The sequence below is a fragment of the Mobula birostris genome, chromosome 1 (genome assembly GCF_030028105.1).
Source record: "Mobula birostris isolate sMobBir1 chromosome 1, sMobBir1.hap1, whole genome shotgun sequence".
NCBI classification, from domain to species: Eukaryota; Metazoa; Chordata; class Chondrichthyes; order Myliobatiformes; family Myliobatidae; genus Mobula; species Mobula birostris.
The window spans coordinates 44,575,213-44,599,108 of record NC_092370.1 but is presented as its reverse complement, the minus strand read 5'-3'; the positions used below and the strand labels follow the sequence as shown (position 1 = coordinate 44,599,108).

The 23,896-nt window shown below is 41.9% G+C and overlaps 1 protein-coding gene across 1 annotated transcript in view; it reads left to right on the top strand.

Annotated features, from left to right (window-relative positions):
* The window catches only part of fam110b (family with sequence similarity 110 member B), a 179,863-nt gene extending 156,595 nt beyond the window's left edge, over positions 1-23,268 (top strand). The window contains exon 3 of the mRNA XM_072256951.1: positions 19,448-23,268. Within this exon, the coding sequence (XP_072113052.1) occupies positions 19,749-20,861 (1,113 nt within the window). The 5' untranslated portion in view covers positions 19,448-19,748 and the 3' untranslated portion in view covers positions 20,862-23,268. The remainder of the gene's footprint in view (positions 1-19,447) is intronic.
* The last annotated feature ends 628 nt before the right edge of the window (positions 23,269-23,896 follow it).

Here is a 23,896-nt window from a genome sequence, read left to right as displayed (position 1 = left end):
GACTCGGACCTTTCTTGTACACAACCTATGTGTCGGTGCTCCACTCAAGTTTGTCACCCAGGTGCAACCCCAGGTACTTGTAGGCCCTCACCACATCCTCACCATCAATAGGAACAGGGAGCAGTGCAGGCTTAGTCTTCCTAAAGTCCATCACCATCTCCTTTGTCTTACTGATGTTGAGCTGCAGATAGTTTAACTTACACCTGTTGACAAAGTCCTCCACCAGGGCCCTGTATTCATCCTCCCGTCCTCCCACTGTACACCCAACTATTGCTGAGTCATCAGAGAATTTCTACAGATTACATGACTCAGTGTTGTATCTCAAGTCTGATGTATATAGGGTAAACAGGAAGGAAGTCAATACAGTCCCCTGTGGTCCCCAATGCTGCTTCTCGCCATGTCTGACACACATCTCTGAAGCTGCACAAACTGTGGTCTGGCAGTCAGATAGTCCATTATCCAGGATACATTGGAAGTGCCAACCTGCATTGAATAGAGCCCCTTCTCCAGCAATGAGGGCTGTAAGGTACTGAAGGCATTTGAGAAATCAATAAACATGATTCTCACAATGCTGCTCTGCTTATCCAAATGGGAACTGGCTCCGTTCAGCAGGTAGATGACAGCATCATCGACTCCAATGTGCTCCTGGTAGGCAAACTGCATGGGATTGAGGGCTGATCTGACCAGGGGTCAGAGGTAAGCCAAGACCAGCTTCTCTAGCGTCTTCATGACGTGTGAGGTCAGGGCCACTGGACACTAATCATTCAAGACTTTCGGTTGGCCCTTCTTGGGTACTGGGACCACACAGTCAAGACCCTTTCCAAGCTGAGACCCGATTGAAAACGTGCTGGAGAACTCCACACAACTGCTCAGCACATTTACTTGTGTCTCTCCCAGTGGTCTTTTAAATTTCTCATTAGTTTACGTATGTTTCTGCATCATTTGCTGCATTCATGATGCAAATGAGGTGCCAACTCAGAGATTTCATAACTCAGTCTCAGTTACAAATAAAACTGTTACCTTTGCAGGCACTGGAAAGGCTGCAGATGAAATTCTCAGGGAACTTGCCGGGAATTGTAGTTGTGAGGAATGATCGAGTTGTTTTCTTTGCGCGTACAGATGCGAAGATTTCATGATGTACTTCAGAGATAATAAGCCTGATTGTGAAGTAGTGTAAAATTGAGAGGTTCAAAAGTGAAAAGGAGGAACCAATCTCATTAGCTTGAGAGGTCAGAAACATTGGGGGCAGGGGGAGGGGGAATGGTAGAAGGGTTATAGAGGAAATGAGGCACTTGTTCACTGCCAGGCTGTACTTGAAAGGGTGGTAAGAGGCAGAAATGCTTACCATAGTTCAGCAATGACTGATATGTATGTGAAGAAGCATAACCTGGGGTGGTTCTTTCAGTCAACACTGTCATGGTAGAGTGAATGAATTCCTGAGTGATGTTCCACTGATACAGTTCCGTGAGAGACCACACCTGTTTTCTTCAAGGCATTTCTTCAGACCTACCTTTTAACATGTTTATGTCAGGGCTGAACAGTATAAATTTCGATAATATATTAGTGCTGATAAAGTGGTTACAGAGTAATCCCAATGCAAAATCAGTGCCTTTATTAGGGTGGTCTTGTAAAATGCAGAATGACATAGATTGAGATTGCTCTTCATTTTAACAAGTTAAAAGTTAACTTTTTGAAATTGCTCAGTTTAAATGTTGTGACTTTAATAAAATTGGACTTAGGATATCTTTATAAATGTATAATATAGTTTAAGACTAGTAAATAGGATTGTAATCTAGTAAGTTTTTCTTCCCACTCACTCTCAAACTTTGGGTTACAATATATTTCAATTTTGGAAAAATAAGTATGTATTTCAACAAAAAGGTTGAAAGCTTAAATGAAAGCTTTATTTAAAGCCACAAAATTTGATATGTTTTGAAGAAGTAAGTTTAAAAACCTCTTAATCTGAAGAAAAGTTCCTATTTACGTCATTCAGTAGAGAATTCTTTTTAGGCTTGTAGCAATTACTGTTTCCATTTGGAGGAAAACTTACTCAGCATCCCAAAACTGCTAAAGGATTGGCATAGCAAGAAAAGATTACACTTTGATTATTAAATATGTAATTACAGATGTAGGTTGTGTTTAAAAAAATACATAACAGTCTGAAGTGTGATTCTGGCTGTTGAAATCTATATTAAAAGGCTGGTTGAAGCAAGCAGCTATATTGTAATTTCTACTTATTTGGAATTGTATTTGTTTATTGCTGCTGGGAAAGTAATATGGTTTTCTACAGAGCAATTATTGCACTTCAAAGTAATTTATTGTGCAAAAAATACTTAGACATTTGTTTTGTGTTTTTTTTCCTCCTTCTCTGGGGGTTGGTCTTACTATTTTTAATTGGGTAACTTTCAGGTTCCCTGCTTTGAACTGCCTGAAAGCAATCAAATCACAAGTTTGTATAATTTATACATTCTTTGCTTAAAAAATGCACTTTGAATCTTCCTAAGCCCACCATCCTCACTAGGGTATAGGTCGCTAAAAGCAGTTCACCAGAGTCCTCTGTCCTGGGCCAGTCTCTCAAGTTGGTCCCAGGAGTATCTCATCTTGCGTCTTCTCACTGAAGTCCCTTCATCTTCCAGAGATGAGGTCTCTGGAGCTTCTGTTGGCATTTCTGTGGCACTGTTTTTTTCACATTAGGGGGTTGCTAGCCCCATGCTCAGTGCTCTTCCTTTCACAGTTGGGCTTGGGACCAACCATGGTGGAGTTCAGATGTATTAACGATCAGCTGGAAAACAAAGACTTTTATGTCAGAATGCTGTTTCTGGATATCAGTCCAGGAGTGCACATCACACAACACCTCTCATGGTCCCAGAACACATCCTATACAGTCAAGAAAGCTCACCAACCCCTCTACTTTCTGAAGAGGCTGCAAAGAGCTGGGTTTTGCACATCCACGCTCATATTTTTCTTCGGATGCGCAGTAGAGAACATCCTAACAAACTGCATCGTTGCTTGGTACGGAAACTGCACTGTGGCAGACAGGAAAGCTCTACAGCGGTTAGTCAAAACTTGCCAACGCATCACTGACACTAGCCTACCCACTGTCAAGGAAATAGATACAGAAAGGTGCCAGAAAAGGGCCAGTAACATCATGAAGAATCCCACACACCCTGCTCCTGGACTGTTTGTCCCACTCCCATCAGGGAGGAGGCTACGTAGTATCCATGCCAGGACCACTAGTCTCAAAAACAGCTATTTTCCCCAAGCAGTAAGGCTGATCAATACCTCCGCTCATAACTCCACCATTACTTTATTATTTCCCATCAGTCACCTTATGAACAGCCTAGTGTCACTTTATGGACATGCAACCAATCTGTGTATCTAAGCTAGCTTGTTTTTATCATTATTGTGTTATTTATCTTTCGTGTTTTCTTTTTGTGCTCATTGGGTCCAGAGTAACAGTTATTTGGTTCTCCTTACACTTGTGTTCAGGAAATAACATTAAACAATTTTGAATCTTCTGTAGAAAAGCTCCACAAATTGCTACTTGTGTGCCTTTTCGGCAGCTTTTGACATTGAAGTTACAGCGATCAAGTGGGAGAAGTCATGTGGAGTGCAAATGCAGCAAAATTTTCGGGATTAGGTGGCTCTTGCAGAGAATCACACATTCTAATTCTGTACACTGGCAGTAAATCTGAGATTTAGTTTCTGGGAAGCTGCTCAGGAAATTCATGAGGGAGCATTGAGTGATACTCTTCTTGGATATAGTATAAATTTGTATTCAGTTTAACACCAACTTGGTTTGTTAAAGTGGTGAACTACATTATTATACGTACAGCAAATGTAAGGTAGGAACATTGGCACAGGGATTTTATAGATGATGAAAGATCATTCCTCATTTAAAATGAGCTTTATATAAATTTTCAAAGTTCTTGTCTGTTCCACTTGGAGCACAACTAGTGCATAGCCCTGTTGTTCTGTTAGTATTAGTTTTAGTTACTGACCAAAAGTTTATTCAGTCATCAATCAGCCACTCTCATTTAAAGCAGTTTTATTTATTTAGTATTTGTGACACTAGACACTAGAATACTACAGCACAGTGCAGGCCCTTCGGCCCTTGATGTTGTGCCAACCCATATATTCCTTAAAAAAACGTACTTAACCCACACTACCCCGTAACCTGCTATTTTTCTTCCAACCATCTGCCTGTCCAAGAGGCTCTTAAATACCCCCTAATGTTTTAGACTCTACCACCATCCCTGGCAAGTCATTCCAGGCACCCACAACCCTCTGTGTAAAAAAACTTACCTCTGATGTCTCCCCTAAACTTCCCTCCCTTAACTTTGTACATATGCCCTCTGGAGTTTGCTATTCGTGCCCTGGGAAGCAGGTACTGGTTATCCACCCTATCTATGCCTCTCATAATCCTGTAGACCTCTATCAAGTCCCCTCTCATCCTTCTACACTCCAAAGAGAAAAGTCCCAGCTCTGCTAACCTTGCCTCATCAGACTTGTTTTCCAATCCAGGCAACATCCTGGTAAATCTCCTCTGCACCCTCTCCATAGCTTCCACATCCTTCCTATAATGAGGTGACCAGAACTGAACACAATACTCTAAGTGTGGTCTCACCAGAGATTTGTAGAGTTGCAACATGACCTCTCTACTCTTGAACTCAATCCCCCTATTAATGAAGCCTAGCATCCCATAAGCCTTCTTAACTATCCTATCAACCTGTGCAGTGACCTTGAGGGATATATGGATTTGAACTCCAAGGTCCCTCTGTTCATCCACACTCTTAAGTAACCGACCATTAACCTTGTACTCAGTCTTCTGGTTTGTCCTTCCAAATCGCATCACCTCACACTTATCCGGATTGAACTCCATCTGCCACTTTTCTGCCCAACTCTGCATCCTGTTTATATCTTCTTGTAACCTTCGACAACGTACAGCTCCATCCACAACTCCTCCAATCTTTGTGTCCGCAAACTTACTCACCCATCCTTCTGCCTCTTCATCCAGGTCATTTATAAAAATCACAAAGAGCAGGGGTCCCAGGACAGATCCCTGCCTGGAGGTAGTCACCAACCTCCAGGCAGAATATTTTCCTTCCACTACTACCCTCTGCTTTCTTCCTTTAAGCCAATTTTTTATCCAAACTGCCAAGGGTCCACTGATCCCATACCTCATGACTTTCTGGATGAGTCTCTCCTGGGGGGCCTTGTCAAATGCCTTGCTAAAATCCATGTAGACCACATCTACTACCCTACCCTCATCAATTTCTTTTGTTACCTCTTCAAAAAACTCAATTAGGCTCGTGAGGCACGACCTTCCCTTCACTCACAACACGCTGAAGGAACTCAGCAGGTCAGGCAGCATCCGTGAAAAAAGATCTGTCGACATTTCGGGCCGGAGCCTTTCATCAGGACTGTAGAGGGAAGGGGCAGAGGCCCTATAAAGAAGGTAGGGGGAGGGTGGGAAGGAGAAGGTTGGTAGGTTCCAGGTGAAAAACCAGTAAGGGGAAAGATAAGGGGGTGGGGGAGGGGAGGCAGGGAGCTGATAGGCAGGAAAGGTGAAGAAAGAATAGGAGAAAACACAATGGGTAGTAGAAGGAGGCGGAACCATGAGGGAGGTGATGGGCAGCTGGGGGAGGGGCAGAGTGACATAGAGATAGGGGAGGGGGAGGGAATTACCGGAAGTTGGAGAATTCTATGTTCATAGCAAGGGGCTGGAGGCTACCTAGATGGTATATGAGGTGTTGCTCCTCCAACCTGAGTTTAGCCTCATCATGGCAGTAGAGGAGGCCATGTATGGACATATCTGAATGGGAGTGGGAAGCAGAGTTGAAGTGGGTGGCTACTGGGAGATCCTGTCTGTTTGTCTGTTTTGGCGGACAGAGTGGAGGTGCTCAACGAAGCGGTCCCCCAATCTGCGTCGGGTTTCACCGATGTAGAGGAGGCCACACCGGGATCCAGCGATCCTGCTCCAGCGATCTCTTCTCTCACTTCCCACAGCAGCCTGGGGTATATCACGTCAGGCCCTGGGGACTTGTCAATCTTGATGTTTTGAAGAAGATCCAACACTACTTCTTCCTTAATCTCCACATTGTCCAGTGCACAGGCCTGTTCTATTTCAACCTCACCCTGATCAAGGTCCTTTTCACTTGTGAATACTGAAGCAAAGTATTCATTTAGGACCTCCCCAATCTCCTCCGCCTCCAGGCACATGTTGCCTTCTTTATCCTTTAGCAGCCCCACGTTCATTCTTGTCATCCTTCTGTTCTTCACATACACTTAGAACGCCTTAGGGTTCTCCTTAATCCTACATGGCAAGGCCTTCTCATGCCCTCTTCGAGCTCTCCTAAGTCCTTTCTTAAGCTCCTTCCTGGCTACCCTATATTTCTCATGAGCCCCTCCTGCTTCCTGCTTCTTATATCTAACATATACTTCCTTCTTCCTCTTGACGAGTTGCCTCAGATGTCTTGTCAGCCACAGTTCCCTTTTCCTACCATTTTTTCCTTGTCTCAGTGGGACAAACCTATCCTGAACCCAATACAAGTGATCCCTAAACTTCCTCCACATTACTTCTGCGCTTTCACCCTTGAACATCTGTTTCCAATTTACTCTCGCTAGTTTCTGCCTCATCCCTTCATAGTTAGCCCTTCCCCAGTTAAGCACTTCCCCATTTTGTTTGTTTTTATCCTTTTCCATAGCTATTCTGAAGCTAAGGGAGTTGTGGTCACTCTCACCAAAATGCTCCCCCACCAAGAGGTCTGCCACCTGACCAGGTTCATTACCCAGAACTAGATCCAGTATGGCCTCTCCTCTCGTCGGCCGGTCCACATACTGTGTCAGGAATCCTTCTTGAACACACCTGACATATTCAGCCCCATCTATCCCCCTTGCAGTCAGGAGGTGCCAGTCAATATGAGGGAAGTTGAAATCACCCATAACTACAACCCTGTATTTCCTGCACCATTCTAAAATCTGCCTGCTTATCTGCTCCTTGGTGTCCCGAGGGCTATTTGGGGGCCTATAGACTACTCCCAGCACAGTGATTGATCCCTTCCTGTTTCTGACTTGCACCCACACCGACTCAGTGGACACTCCCTCTGCAGCTTCCTCCCTTTCTATAGCTGTGATACTATCCCTGACCAGTAATGCTACTCCTCCCCCGCCTTCTCTACCTCCCATTCTATTCCTTTTAAAAAGGAATAGGATGGGACACACGCCTGCATCTTTGATAATAAAATGAATATAACATACTGTGTAAGTAATATACCTTCATATTTGTTAGCATTCAGCTTGCACATGCAGAAGTTAATCAGTGATTCAGCAGGAACTCTGCTCTTCATGTAGCTCTTTCTATTTATACTGTCTAGAAAACTATCAAAACTGATAACCATACCAAGTTGGCAGCCCCTGAATTTTTAATTTAGCTAAGCTTTGTAAATTCAAGGTACGGGAAAAGAATAATCCAGAAGTTGTCGGGAGGTCATTTGAAAGTGAATCCTCAGCCAGCGAAGTGAATCCTCCTCCACAGCTGGGACGCCCACGGTGACCGGGTCTCTGGCACTGAGCCTGGCGCTGTTACGCAGGAGGGAAGGAGGGAGAAGAGGAATGCGGTAGTCACAAGGGATTCCATAGTCAGGGGAACGGACAGGAGATTCTGTGATAGAGATATAGAGATACCCGCATGGTGTGTTGCCTCCCAGGTGCCAGGGCACGGGATGTCTCAGATCGAGTCCTGAATATTCTAAAGGGGGAGGGTGAGCAGCCAGTTGTCTTGGTACATGTTGGTACCAATGACATAGATAGGAGAAGGGAGGAGGTCCTGAAGAGAGATTTCCGGGAGTTAGGAAGGAAGCTGAGAAGCAGGACCTCCAGGGTAGTAATCTCGGGATTGCTACCTGTGCCACGTGCTAGCGAGGGCAAGAATAGTAGGATCAGGCAGATGAATGCGTAGCTGAGAGACTGGTGCAGGGGGCAGGGCTTCAGATTCTTGGATCATTGGGATCTCTTCTGGGGGAAGTATGACATGTTCAAAAAGGACAGGTTACACCTGAACCCGAAGGGGACCAGTATCCTGGTAGGAAGGTTTAATAGAGCTGTTAGGGAGGGTTTAAACTAATTTGGCAGGGGGATGGGAATAGGAATGATAGAGCAGAGGAAGGGGAAAACAGAAATAAATCTAAGGTAGTGAGCAGTAAAGTTGTCAGGAAAGACAGGCAGGTGATGGAACAAATTTGCACCCATTGGGATGAGTTGCAGTGCAATAAAGTTGCAGTGCAATCAAAGCAAAAAGTACCAAATACTGATCTTAAGGTGTTATACTTAAATGCACACAGCATAAGGAATAAGGTGAATGATCTTGTCGTACAGCTACAGATTGGCAGGTATGATATTGTGGCCATCATTAAGACGTGGCTAAAGGATGCATGTCTCTGGGAGCTGAACGTCCAAGGATACACGGTGTATCGGAAGGATAGGCAGGTAGGCAGAGGGGGAGGCATGGCTTTATTGGTAAGAAATGATATTAAATCTTTAGAAAGGGGTGACATAGGATCGGAAGGTACAGAATCTTTATGGGTTGTGCTAAGAAATCGCAGCAGTAAAAGGACCCTGATGGCAGTTATATACAGGCCTCTTAAGAGCTGCAGTGATGTGGACTACAAATTACAACAGGAAGCAGAAAAGGCTTGTCAGAAGGGTGGTGTTATGATGATTGTGGGGGATTTTAACATGCGAGTCGATTGGGAAAATCAGGTCGGCACTGGATCTCAAGAGAGAGAATTTGTAGAATGTCTGCGAGATGGCTTTTTAGAACAGCTTGTTGTTGAGCCCACTAGGGGATCGGCTGTACTGAATTGGGTATTGTGTAATGAACCGGAGGTGATTAGAGAGATTGAGGTGAAGGAACCCTTAGGAGGCAGTGATCATAACATGATTGAGTTCACTGTGAAATTTGAGAAAGAAAAGCCGAAATCCGGTGTGGAGTAAAGGAAATTATAGGGGCATGAGAGAGGAACTGGCCAAAGTTGACTGGAAAGGGACACTAGCGGGAAGGACGGCAGAGCAGCAGTGGCTGGAGTTTATGCGGAAGTGAGGAAGGTGCAAGACAGGTATATTCCAAAAAAAAAGGAAATTTTCAAATGGAAAAAGGATGCAACCGTGGCTGACAAGAAAAGTCAAAGCCAAAGTTAAAGCAAAAGAGAGGGCATACAAGGAAGCAAAACTTAGTGGGAAGATAGAGGATTGGGAAGTTTTTAAAAGCTTACAAAAGGAAACTAAGAAGGTCATTAAGAGGGAAAAGATTAATTATGAAAGGAAGCTAGCAAATAATATCAAAGAGGATACTAAAAGCTTTTTCAAGTATAAAAAGAGTAAAAGACAGGTGAGAGTAGATATAGGACCGATACAAAATGATGCTAGAGAAATTGTAATGGGAGATAAGGAGATGGCAGAGGAACTGAATGAGTATTTTGCATCAGTCTTCACTGAGGAAGACATCAGCAGTATACCGGACACTCAAGGGTGGCAGGGAAGAGAAGTGTGCGCAATCACAATTATGACAGAGAAAGTGCTCAGGAAGCTGAATAGTCTAAAGGTAGATAAATCTCCTGGACCAGATGGAATGCACCCTCGTGTTCTGAAGGAAGTAGCTGTGGAGATTGAGGAGGCATTAGCAATGATCTTTCAAAAGTTGATAGATTCTGGCATGGTTCCAGAGGACTGGAAGATTGCAAATGTCACTCCGCTATTTAAGAAAGGGGCAAAGAAGCAAAAAGGAAGTTATAGACCTGTTAGCTTGACATCGGTGGTTGGGAAGTCATTGGAGTCGATTGTCAAGGATGAGGTTACGGAGTACCTGGAGGCATATTGCAAGATAGGCAGAACTCAGCATGGTTTCCTTAAAGGAAAATCCTGCCTGACAAACCTATTACAATTTTTTGAGGAAATTACCAGTAGGCTAGACAAGGGAGATGCAGTGGATGTTGTATATTTGGATTTTCAGAAGGCCTTTGACAAGGTGCCACACGTGAGGCTGCTTAACAAGATAAGAGCCCATGGAATTACGGGAAAGTTACATACGTGGATAGAGTGTTGGTTGATTGGCAGGAAACAGAGAGTGGGAATAAAGGGATCCTATTCTGGTTGGCTGCTGGTTACCAGTGGTGTTCCACAGGGGTCCGTGTTGGGGCCGCTTCTTTTTATGTTGTACATCAACGATTTGGATTATGGAATAGATGGCTTTGTGGCCAAGTTTGCTGATGATACAAAGGTAGGTGGAGGGGCCGGTATTGCTGAGGAAACAGAGAGTCTGCAGAGAGACTTGGATAGATTGGAAGAATGGGCAAAGAAGTGGCAAATGAAATACAATGTTGGAAAGTGTATGGTTATGTACTTTGGCAGAAGAAATAAACAGGCAGACTATTATTTAAATGGGGAAATTCAAAGTTCTGAGATGCAACAGGACTTGGGAGTCCTCGTACAGGATACCCTTAAAGTTAACCTCCAGGTTGAGTCGGTAGTGAAGAAGGCAATTGCAATGTTGGCATTCATTTCTAGAGGAATAGAGTATAGGAGCAGGGATGTGATGTTGAGGCTCTATAAGGCGGTGGTGAGACCTCACTTGGAGCACTGTTGGCAGTTTTGGGCTCCTTATTTAAGAAAGGATGTGCTGACATTGGAGAGGGTACAGAGAAGATTCACTAGAATGATTCCGGGAATGAGAGGGTTAACATATGAGGAACGTTTGTCTGCTCTTGGACTGTATTCCTTGGAGTTTAGAAGAATGAGAGGAGACCTCATAGAAACATTTCGAATGTTGAAAGTCATGGACAGGGTGGATGTGGCAAAGTTATTTCCCATGATGGGGGAGTCTAGTACAAGAGGGCATGACTCAAGGATTGCAGGGCACCCATTCAGAACAGAGATGCGAAGAAATTTTTTTAGCCAGGAGGTGGTGAATCTATGGAGTTTGTTGCCACGGGCGGCAGTTGAGGCCAAGTCATTGGGTGTATTTAAGGCAGAGATTGATAGGTATCTGAGTAGCCAGGGCATCAAAGGTTATGGTGAGAAGGCAGGGGAGTGGGACTAAATGGGAGAATGGATCAGCTCATGATAAAATGGCGGAGCAGACTCGATGGGCCGAATGGCTGACTTCTGCTCCTTTGTCTTCTGGTCTTATGGTGCTGCTGATGGGTTGTTCCTTATTATTGCATTGGATTCACATTCCTGGACCAATATTTTTGCTTTAAAATTCAGTGTGTTGTCATCTCCCAATAGATCACACTTTCAAACTTTAATTCAACTCCAATGTCAGTATCAGTGGGGAAAAGTAATTTCCAAAATTTTACTGCCTTGCTAGCAGTGCTGGAGGCTAGAGGAGAACACGTCAGAAAGCTGGTGGGCATAGAGTTTTCCCTATTAGCAATTTTGCTGGTCCACAATTGATGCAAAATGGCTCTTACTGTCTAGTAAACTAAGCCCCTCCTTCAGGAATTTTAGATTTGCTGAAAATAACTCATGTTCTTAGTATTATTTATTTACTTTTTATTATTATTATTTGCTTTTTTGTAACTTGCACATTGGTTACATGTCTGTCTTTGTAGTTTTCCATTGATTCTACTATATTTCTTTGTTCTGCTGTGAAAATCTGCAAGAAAATCAATCTCATGGTGGTATATGGTGACATATACGCACTTTGATAAATAAATTTACTTTGAACTTTGAACATTGAATAAGGTTTTGGGTACAACATAGCTGGTGCATTGTCCTAAACATTATGCATTTGCACAGTTATTGACAGTTCCCTCAGTCATAAAACTAAATATCCAGATATTGCACACATTTGGAGGAAAATCCTCAAATCGGAATGTCTGGAATAAGTCCAGCAATTATACATATTGAGAGGATATGATGCTTCACATTTTCTGACAAAATTTAAGGTGTTTACATTGAAGATTAAACAGAGGGCTCCAGGTATGGTGGGAATCGAGGCACCAGCATAATTCCTTTGTTGCTGTAGAAAGATGAAAAAGAAACAGCCTCTTGTTTTGGGAGACGGAGGAGAACCTGTCGGGGGGGGGCGGGGATAGATCACAAGCAATTTTAGTTCCCCTCCACTGACCACATTTCATCTTTTAAATGCCTCAATTTCAATTGTTGTGAAATAGTCCTCAATAACCACAAATTTAAAATTTTCAGCCCATTTCATAAACTATGCTCCAAATCTCAAATTTCCTGTCTGGTGGAGTTCAGACATGGAAGGACCCGTGTGTTACCTCATTCAATCAGAGCCACTCCAGTAACCTGCTATCCAACAATTTGGAACTCCTGATGCTCCTTTCAGACTCCTTTTGGAGGTTCACCTCCTTACAGGCTCCCTGGAAAGTTTACTTTTGATAACATCTAGTAGTGTGGAAAATCTGCTAGTTTGGCAGCACCAAATGGTATCCTAGTGTTACTGTTCTATCTGGCATACTAAGTGTAAGATCACGGAATACTACATGTGTCAGCATATTGGCAGTTTCTGTCAGTGCGTACTATGTGGTGGGTTCATGTGTACAGTAACAGATAACACATGATAATGGCATCGATTGCAAAATTTGCTTTTTATCTTTGATCCAAGCTGAAAGAACGGTGACCCGTCCCATAAAGTGCTTATGTCTATCATGTGAGCATCATATAGAGGTCAGCTGAGGCATATACCCATCCCCATCCTGTCCTCTCATATTCTTCATGTGATACTCTCATAATACTTCTGATGTTTTCTCATAATAGCAGCAGGGGTTTTATGCTGTCTAACATAAGCATATAATGTTTGCAGTGTAGTTTGCTTTTAATATTAAATTTTGTCTGATTCTACTGCAATTGTAGCTACTGAAATAGAAATACAACATTCAGCAAATCATTATCTTTCTATGGGAACAACGTCATTGCATTAGCAATCTGCGTTAGCTTTATATATCATTTGTTTGACTGAGGTGATCCTGTTCCTCACGCTGTCTCGGACAAGGATCTTTGTGTTAAACTATAGAAGGGCTTGGGCAGGCCAACTAGTAATTAAAATGTGGGTTTTAATTTAGAGCCATAGAACACTACAGCTCAGAAAGAGACCCTTTGGCCCATCTAGTCAGTGCAGAACTATTTATCTGCTTAGTCCCATTGGACCTGCATCTAGACCATCGCTTTCCACTCCCTCCCGTTCTTGTACCTATCCAAATTTCTCTTAAATGGTGTAATCAAAGCCACATCCACCACTTGTTTGCTGTCAGCTTGTTCCATGCTCACACCATCCTCTGATTGGCAGGTTCCCCCTCTTGTTCCCCTTAAATATTTCACCTTTCACCCTTAACCAAAGGCCTCTAGTTCTAGTCCCACCTAACCTCAGCAGAAAAAGCCTGCTTGATTTTACCGTATTTATACCCCTCATAATTTAGTGTCGCTCTATCAAATCTCCTCTCAGTTCTAGGGAATAAAGTCCTAAACTGTTCAAACTTTTCAGCAAATTAACTCTGCTGCTTTGTCTCACTTCTGTAGACTCTGTGTCTGTCTGCCAAATAAATACAGATGCAAAAAAATCCATTTAAAATCTTCCCCATCTCTTTCGGCTTCATGCATAGATGACCACTCTGACCTTTCATAGGACCAATTTTGTCCCTTGCTATTCTTTTGTTCTTAATTTATCTGCAGAAGTCCTTGGGACCATACCTACCATGTACCTTCCAATGCTAAGGTTTTCCTAAACCTGTTATCCTTGCCTGTTGTTCTGACAGGACCATACAAACTATGTTTTCTCAAAATTTCACTTTTGAAGGCTCCCACCCATCTTTGCCAGGAAGTAATGTGTCCCAATGCACATTTGACAGATCCATTCTGATACCATGTCAAAGCTCAGTCCTTGAAATAGAATCAATCGAAACCAAGGAATTGCAGTTCTCTTCTTTGAAAAGTAAACTACAGAAATGTTTTGGCCCGTCATGCTTGTGTCATTCTTGCCATCAATTCAGCAGGGGCATAGCTAGGCATCAGAAAATTGTTGGTCCAAGTCCCACTCTTAAAGATTTGAATGCACAAGTAATCTAAGCTGCAGAATTCCTGTTGTTTGCGTTTAAATTCACTACTGCGAAGCCTCTTCCGGTGATGCCTACACCGAAGAAGTTTAGATCCTCTCTTCGACGGGAGTTCAGTGGAACCATCTCTCACTGCTCCCCATCTGTAATTTCTTCGGCTCTTCAACTTTTCGACCACACTTTGACTCAGACTCGCTATCACAGCCCCCTCCTGTCTTCTCCTATAATTTTGGATCTCCCCCTCCCCCTCCAACTTTCAAATCCCTTACTCACTCTTCCTTCAGTTAGTCCTGACGAAGGGCCTCGGCCTGAAACGTCGACTGCACCTCTTCCTACAGATACTGCCTGGCCTGCTGCGTTCACCAGCAACTTTGATGTGTGTTATCTAAGCTAGTGTTGTGCTGCTGGAGCAAAGGATTTTCACACTGTGCCAGGCACTGTGATATGTGGCCAATTATGCTGAAGTCCAGCCAGCCATGGTTGCCTGTACGTGCACATGTTGTCTATGAACAGTGGTTTGTCCTTAGGTGGAGGAGCTTGAGAGTCCTTGCCTGGGACTGCTTAATGCCCTTTTGTTGGCTAACTGGAGCCATTTGAGAACAAGTCATATTAAATAGGTAAACGTAGTAGTAATTATTTGCAAAAAAAAACTCGTAATTGCTGGTAAGTTGTTAAATAATTAAGTGAAAGTAAGGAAAAACACCTGCTCTTGCTCTTTGACTCAGGCTGCATACTGGTATAGAGCTGGAAGCTGTATTTGCAATGTACAGTACACATTTGTGCATTATTCCTGGATTCCAGCACCCAGGGCATGCCCTTTTCTCACTGTTACCATCAAGTAGGAGGTACAGAAGCCTGAAGGCACACACTCAGCGATTCAGGAACAACTTCTTCCCCTCTGCCAAGCGATTCCTAAATGGACATTGAACGCTTGGACACCTCACTTTTCCAATATGTATACTATTTCTGTTTTCTGCATGATTTTTAATCTATTTAACACACATATACTGTAATTGATTTACCATACTTTATTATTATTAATATTTTTTTCTTCTATGTTATGTATTGCATTGAACTGCTGCTGCTAAGTCAACAAATTTCAGGACACATGCCGGTGATCATAAACCTGATTCTGATTCAATGGCAAGTCCAAAATTGGATGGTGATATTGCTTCACCAGACTCTGAGTTCTGCCATCATCCTGACTTCCACCTTGTAGTGTTCAAATGGTAAGTCAGGAATATCTGAACCTGCACAATGCAGTTAGCTGGCAGGTCACAGCTTCCAATTCAATAGATTAGGCTAGCAATTGGGGCACTCTGTAATCTCTGAAGTAAAATAAACTGAGGCTCAGTTTTGAAGAACATTAGTGGAACTATCCCAAGCACGTTGGCCAATATTTATCTTGTATCCAAAATTACTGAAACAAATCGTTTTGCTGCAATCACATTGCTGTTTATGGGAGCTTAGAGGGTGCATATTAGCTGGCACAGATTCCTTCATTATATCAGTAGCTGCACATAAAGGTAGTATATTTGATTGATTTCTTTAGGGTTGTTAATACTAGTCTCACTTTCAATTCTCTATTCTTAGCTCCTCAGACTAACTGTACTTGAAATCTACATCATTCTTCATAAAATAACAGATCACATGAGGAAGAAACACAAATCTGTTTTGGATCAAGAGAGCCTGGATCGAGATCAGATCAGATTTGATTATTTATTCCCATAGATTCCAATCTTTTTTTTGAAGATTGCAAAAAAGAAAGAAAGCTGGGTAAAAAATTGTTTTTTCATGAGACTTGGAAAACAATGGAAAAACACAGTGTACTGCCAGACTGAAATCTAGTCTGTCCACTTCTGCTCACTTTTGAACCTCCCAAGTAACTACAAAAGATATTCCCTTATGATCATTTTCGATCTGCTCCCAACCCACACACAACCACAGTCACTCTGGCAATTGGCATTTTTCTCTGTATATTGCAATGGTTCTTGCAAAATACGAGGGAAAAGCAGTGTTTCGTACTCTCGTTTAAAATATATGTTCCTCATTGTACTGTAATTTTCCCCAGGGACTTGAAGTAGCTGGAGACCATTAGATGCTTTTTCATCAAGAAATTTGACTGGGCTATTGTGCATGTTGCAGGCCTTATGCATACACAAATAATGTTCCTACAACTCCCTGGGCAGCAGTGAAACAAAACCACAGCCTTCGTTAGCAATATTTTGTTGTTGCTGGCCTTAAACCTGTCAGTGGACTTTGAATTGCCATTTCAGTGTTTGCTAATTATCTCACTTCCTCACTCAAATTGCATTTTTGACTTTTATCCATACCTGTGAAAATAGATGTTCAGTTACATCAGACCTTTCAGCGTTGAAAAGGACAAATACTCATGAACTTTGTGCCAGTCTTCAAATTTAAGCATAAATTTATTATCATACTCCGTAAATGTCACTATGTACGCACTACCCTGAGATTCATTTTCTTGTGGGCATTCACAATAAATGTAAAGAAACAATAGAACCAATGCAAAACTGCACACAGGCAAGAGGAGCAAGCAACCAATGTTCAAAAGACAACAAATTGTGCAAATACAAAAAGAAAATAATAATAAATAAATATTAAGGAATGAGTTGTAGAGTCCTTGAAAGTGAGTCCATAGCTTGTGGAATCAGTTCAACGTTGGGGTGAGTGAAGTGAAGTTATCCACACTGGTTCTTGAGCCTGGTGGTTGAAGGATAACAACTTGTTCCTGAAGCTGGGGATGTGGGAACTTGGGTTCTTGTAACTCCTTCCTGATGACAGCAGTAAGGAGAGAGCATGGTCCTGATGGTGGGGTTCCTTGGCCTTGCGATGGACAGATGTGTATAAATTTCATATTTGAAATAGTCATAGTCATACTTTATTGATCCCGGGGGAAATTGGTTTTCGTTACAGTTGCACCATAAATAATTAAATAGTAATAAAACCATAAATAGTAATATGTAAGTTATGCCAGGAAATAATTCCAGGACCAGCCTATCGGCTCAGGGTGTCTGACCCTCCAAGGGAGGAGTTGTAAAGTTTGATGGCCACAGGCAGGAATGACTTCCTATGACGCTCTGTGTTGCATCTCGGTGGAATGAGTCTCTGGCTGAATGTACTCCTGTGCCCAACCAGTACATTATGTAGTAGATGGGAGACATTGTCCAAGATGGCATGCAACTTGGACAGCATCCTCTTTTCAGACACCACCGTCAGAGAGTGCAGTTCCATCCCCACAACATCACTGGCCTTACGTTTGTTGATTCTGTTGGTGTCTGCTACCCTCAGCCTGCTGCCCCAGCACACAACAGCAAACATGATCGCACTGGCCACCACAGACTCGTAGAACATCCTCCGCATCGTCCGGCAGATGTTAAAGGACCTCAGTCTCCTCAGGAAATAGAGACGGCTCTGACCCTTCTTGTAGACAGCCTCAGTGTTCTTTGACCAGTCCAGTTTATTGTCAATTCGTATCCCCAGGTATCTGTAATCCTCCACCATGTCCACCCTGACCCCCTGGATGGAAACAGGGCTCACCGGTACCTTAGTTCTCCTCAGGTCTACCACCAGCTCCTTAGTCTTTTTCACATTAAGCTGCAGATAATTCTGCTCACACCATGTGACAAAGTTTCCTACCGTAGCCCTGTACTCAGCCTCATCTCCCTTGCTGATGCATCCAACTATGGCAGAGTAATTAGAAAACTTCTGAAGGTGACAAGACTCTGTGCAGTCTGTGAACTCTCCAGGGTCTTCATGATGTGGGAGGTCAATGCCACCGGTCTGTCGTCGTTGAGACCCCTGGGGCGCAGCGTCTTCGGCACAGGGATGAGGCAGGACGTCTTCCACAGCACAGGAACCCTCCGGAGCCTCAGGCTTAGGTTGAAGACATGGCGAAGTACTCCATGGTTAGAAATGATGGTTAGAAACAGATGAAAATGGTTATTCCTTTGCACTTGGGTCCTTTGTAGAATTTGGGGTTCTAGCTGTTTGCAACCAACAATGCTCCAACACTGAATGACTCAAAGCTAATGGTTCAGTGTGAACTTCACAGTTTCCAGATCTGCCTGCTGAGCTTGCAACAGGTCAGAGACACTTCCGTGACCTTATTAGAACAGCTAATATACCTTTTAATTTTTTTGTATGATAATTATGGTATTTTGAGATCCTTTTAAAAGGAAGTTTAATTTTTATTAGTCTATGTTTGAGTGAATATCAGGAACCATCACAAAAGTTCAAATTGTCAGAGTATTTCTGCCTAATTGGAAAGTGTTGTGCAGGACCTTGGCAACCAGATTCGAGTTGGTGTCCTTTTGGAAATGAGCACCGCAGAGCCCACATCGAGTGAGAGTGGGTAGATGATGAGTGTAAGTGCTGACCACATTAGCCACAATACAGGACTACATGCTTTTTACTGTACAGTAATAAAAACCTCTTACTGTCTATACCTAGCTCACATGCAAATGCACAGATGACTCTTGACTCCTCATCTTATTTTTTCTCCAGTCCTGATGAAGGGTCTCAGCCCGAAACGAGGACTGTACTCTTTTCCATAGACGCCGCCTGGCCTGCTGAGTTCCTCCAGCGTTGTGTGTGTGTTGCTTGGATTTCCAGCATAGGCAGATTTTCTCTTGTTTGTAAATACCCAGACGAGCTGGGCTCTTTATATGTGAGCTAAAGAAGCTGAAGTGGAGTGCCATTTTCTGGAAAATTAAAATAAGTGATATTAGTGTAAAGGCATGTATGGAAATAACTTAAAATATGTATTTTGTGCTTTTGAAGAAGGATGAGTTAATTATGTCACTTTTGAAATGATTTGAAGATACAGAGTAACATTTTCCGTGATCATTAGTGTGACACATAATAATACTGCTTTCCTGCTCCTCGGGCACTTAACAGCTGCTTAACCTTAAAATGACCAGATTCAAGACTACCGAACGTGAATGCAATCATGCAGAGCTCAGATTTACAAATTTAAACCAAACCAATTTGACACTCCTTATCCCAATTCAGTGTATACACATGCAGCAAATGTGCTTCAATGTACCTTGAAAAGTAGGAACCCACCCTGTTTCCTTTATTCTCTGTGTTATTGTAGCCCATTATGGTGTTCACTGTTACCTTCAGAGATGTTGTGTCTAATGAGTTGGTATAAAGTGTTAAAATAATTGCTGGTCTAGGCAATAATATTAAAATGTCACCATTCACAAATCTGATTTGGGATCAATCAGGACACTTTTAATATTTATGCCTGTTTATTTGCTGGACTCCATTCCAGCTATTCAGGTTTTCTATATTTTTTTTTCATTAAGTTGCTGTCATACTAACACATGGTTCATTATTCTATGTTTCAGATCACTGCCTGGAGTTGTGTATAAAAGAACAGACAAGTCTCCCACGTCTCTCAGTCAGCTTAAAAAATAGAATCAGCAGAGCAGATTAATACAGACTTGAGTCTAGTGGCCCTTTGTACAAAGACTGGCTTTAAAAAGAACATACTGTTATTTAATGAGCTATAAGATGAAGCCCCGCTGGTGATCCTCACAGCAAAAGACTTCCTCTGTCCAGTCTGCTTGATGTACACGATTCAACACGGTGCAGTTGGAGTTGTTGAACTCGGATTCCAAGACGGCTGCTGGAGAAAGGCCATCGAACATGCCTACGGAAATGCTACAAGCAGATAGCATGGTCAAACCTGTTGGTTCGACAACCACCTTCACTTCAGCTGTTCCTCTTCGTATACTGAACAAAGGGCCTGACTATTTCCGAAGGCAGGCAGAGCCCAACCCTAAAAGACTTAGTGCTGTTGAGCGGCTCGAAGCTGACAAAGCGAAATACGTGAAGAGTCAAGAAGTCATCAATGCCAAACAGGAGCCTGTGAAACCAGCTGTGCTGGCAAAGCCTCCCGTCTGCCCAGCAGTCAGGCGGGCAGCAGGTACCCCTTTGCAGAAGCTGTCTAATAATCACAAGGTGGACAGCAGTGCTAAAAGAGAGAACATAAACCTGGAAATCCTGAAAAACATAATTAATAGTTCAGAAAGTTCCACCTCTGGCTCAGTACATAAACACAGCACGCGGAACTGGCCCCAGCATAGACCTGCCTCCACAGAAATTAGCCGGCGCACGTTCACGGAATCCATTCGCGTGTACAGTAATCAAAGCCAGGGTAGCCCACAAGGAGGCAATCTGAATGTAACCAAAAGATTGTTTGAAGACCAAGTTAGTGATTCAGCTCTGCATATTTCTCGCAGTTCCGCTGATGTGAGAAGAGTGGTGGAAGGGAGGCCACTAAAGCCAATACCCAGTAGTAGTTCTGCCCCTCCTGTTCTACCCAAGCCTAATATTTCAACCTGTAATGCACCCAAGTCGCCGCCACAGCCCACCCCGGACTTGACAACCAACCCCAGCAGAAGGCCTTCACTCCACCGCTCCAAGTCTGACCTCAGCGATCGGTATGCTCGCGCCAATGCAGACGTGGAGCGATTCTTTAACTACTGTGGACTGGATCCTGAAGAACTTGAAAACATTGGAATGGAGAATTTCACAAGGGCAAATTCGGACATAATCTCTCTGAACTTTCGTAGTGCGAGCATGATCAGCTCGGACTGTGAGCAGTCGCGACGAAGCAATGATGACCTGACGGATGACGAAGAAACAAATGACCGTGTCCCTTATGGTATTTCGGCAGTGGAAAGGAATGCGAGAGTAATTAAATGGTTATATAGTTGCAAACAAGCTAAGGAATCCCAGAAAATATCTCATGTTTAAAGAAAGGACACAAGTTATGATTGATTCAATTTTTTTTTGTATTTTTATTTTGTCTGTGAATCTTTTTAGTTGTGAAGTCTACTGGAACATTTGCAAATTTCAGTTCCACTGTGATGTTAATTGTGTATGTTCTCATTGCATGCTTATCGATCTAAACTCAGAAGTGGCCTCTATTTCGAAACATGTGACGACATGGAGATGGATGTTTCAACTCTATTAGATATGTAACTATATATGTGTCAGCCAGCCAGCACGAGGTACTATGTGTACATTTCAAACAATTATATGAGAACAAATGGCCTTGTTGCAGATTTTTCTGTTCATAAATGTAATCTGGGTAGTAAAGGTCATTCGGTCTGTCTGAAACATTACGATGGCAGTCACATTTAACTGGCCTAAATCTGGAAATGCATGTTACAGCCCATATAACCTCCAATGGTAGCTACTAGTCTATAAGGCTGTCCAGTTTAATGCAATGGCATGGTACAGCTCTAACAATCCATGTCTTCCAGAGCTGCTTCAACTGCCTTTCTCATTGTCTGCTGTAATGTGCTGAGAAGTGAAAAAGTACAGCGGGTGACCTCGTTAACTAGTTCATTGTTGCTTTTCAATATACTGCAGTGCTGCACTTCATTTCGTAAAGAGACTGGTGTCTCAACTGTTGGGAAACCAGATTTTTTTTTTGTATTAAAAATGCTGTAAAGGTTTGTATATACTTCAAAGCTGTTATCAGATCTGTAAAGAAGAGACTGCTATAATAATAAATAGTTTCCAGTTCATTCATCATTTTTCTCGATTTTAGCTTTTTTCCCCCATTCTTTGTTTTAGCTTTGATGTGATCATTTCAAAACAAAGTTTACAAGTTGTGACTTTTGCTGTTCTTTTCCTCAATGAATGATTTAACATATACAGGCAAATGTGCAATGACAGCCGTTGTTACTTGGCAAAATGTCACATGACCCTAGAGTCATATTCTGCTCTTTGTAGTGATACTGGCCACCATAGTAATATCTCTTTAAAGGCTATTCTGAGGTTGTAACCTTTTAAATCTTTTAGCATTGTCCTATTAAGCAGAAAATCTTGATGCCAATTTGCAGCTGTTCTCTCATTGTTCAGGCTTTGAAGGCATGGGGTAGCAACCTTTAACCCATTTGCTATATTTTTGGAAATTCTATCTTTAAATTTTTTTTTAATTTAAAGGCCTTCACAAATCCTGTTCATGGGGTTATCTCCCCTGCATGTTGCTAAGCTCACAAAAAAAAGATGATGCTGCACAAAGACTCTATTTCTCATTAGAGCTATAGTAATTTACAGAGAGAGCAGTGAAATGATTATGAATGAAGCATCATGGGAATGAAGGCAGCAACATTTGTCTTGTAATAATGTCTAAGTCAAACAGTGAATACTAGAAATCTAAAGTTAAAACCAAAATTGCAGGCCTTATCCAAATGATGTTTAGCCAGTGTTTAATGGTGAAAGACGGTGAACATCTCTGGAAAAACTGGTAAATGATCTCAACATGAAGCATTCAATTTATATTTTTAGATATTATTCAGTTGGGAGCCTTTGACAGTTTCTACAGACACAGTAACCTCACTTTCACTTTCAGATGCTGACTGGATGCCCAGTGTGCATTTTTTGTCTTTTTTTAATGTAGTATTTTCATTGTGCTATTGTTCAAATAAGTCTGTATTGTTAGATTTGCCAGTTTGTTATCTTTCGTTCGTAAACCTTGTAACTTTTTGGCTTTTGTATTTGTCATAAAATATAATCAAATCTTTCCACTTGAAACTTGTAAAGCAAAAATTAATGACCATTTACCTGTGCACTCTTTTTTCTGGCTCTGTATTGTAATCTCTTTTTCTAAGCACAATTAAGTTTGCAGAATTTGGGACTGGTACCACTGACCACATCTCAACTGTGGAAAAACAAATTAATGGCTAACAATTGTAAGCTTGGTGCTTTCTTTTTACTAGCTTTTTAATAATAAAACATGAATGTGTTTCTGCACTTTAGGCTGCAAGTAACTATGATTTCAGTTTAGCTAACAATGTTAATAACAAATGTTAGTAACCCAAAGCAAAGTTTCACCTTTTCATTTGTCTATTCCATGTTTTTTTTTGTTTAGCCAGCTCCACAGAATTTACCTCCCATTTCCAACGGAAATAGCAGCTATCTATGACCATGATTCTGGCATTAATGATTGTCTCCTGGAAAATTACACTATCTTCTCCTCTGCCCGATGGCAGTTTCAGTAAATAATTTATCATCAATAAATTAAATTGCATTTTCTCTTTAGTCAGTGGAGATCAGCTCATGCAATAAGGCTTGTTTCCATTTAGTTTTCGATTTTTTTTTGTTTAAAATGTCTCATTCTTGAAAATTAAATCTGCCAGAATATCTAACTTCTGCCTTTCCTTTCTCATTTCACTAATAAGCATTGGGGTGGGGGGGAGGGGCTAAAATGGCATTGCAGCTAATGCAGAGAAAATGGATCCAAAAATAGGTAGCTCATGAAAATTAGCATTAGCATGCAGTGAAACAATAACATGATTAATATTATCATCAGAAAGATTAACTATCATTTATATGGTAAGTGTAAATTCTTTCAAGTTTGAAAGCAAATCATTCAATAATGGCATGGGCAATATATGTATAAATAATGGTCATCTTTCACTGACAGCTATCAAAATCATTTCAAAATTTAAAGTATTTCTGACAAACGTGATCTAGACATCAAACAGATCCTTTATCTTTTCTGCATTTATTTTCTTGGTCAATAAATTGCAATAATACATTATAACTGGATTTCATAACTTATGTATACTTTTCATCCTGAAGCCGAGAAAACACAGATTTGCGAGATGATGAAAGAATAATTGAAGTAATGGATTTAAGCAGTAGTTGCATTTGTGTTTGGATAAAAATATAATGAAGGGGCCTCTAAAATTGATGTCAATGCACTGATTGGCTTTCAATTTTTTTTATGTTGGTTAGAAATGTATGATAAGTGTCCCAATAAGAAAGCATGCCTG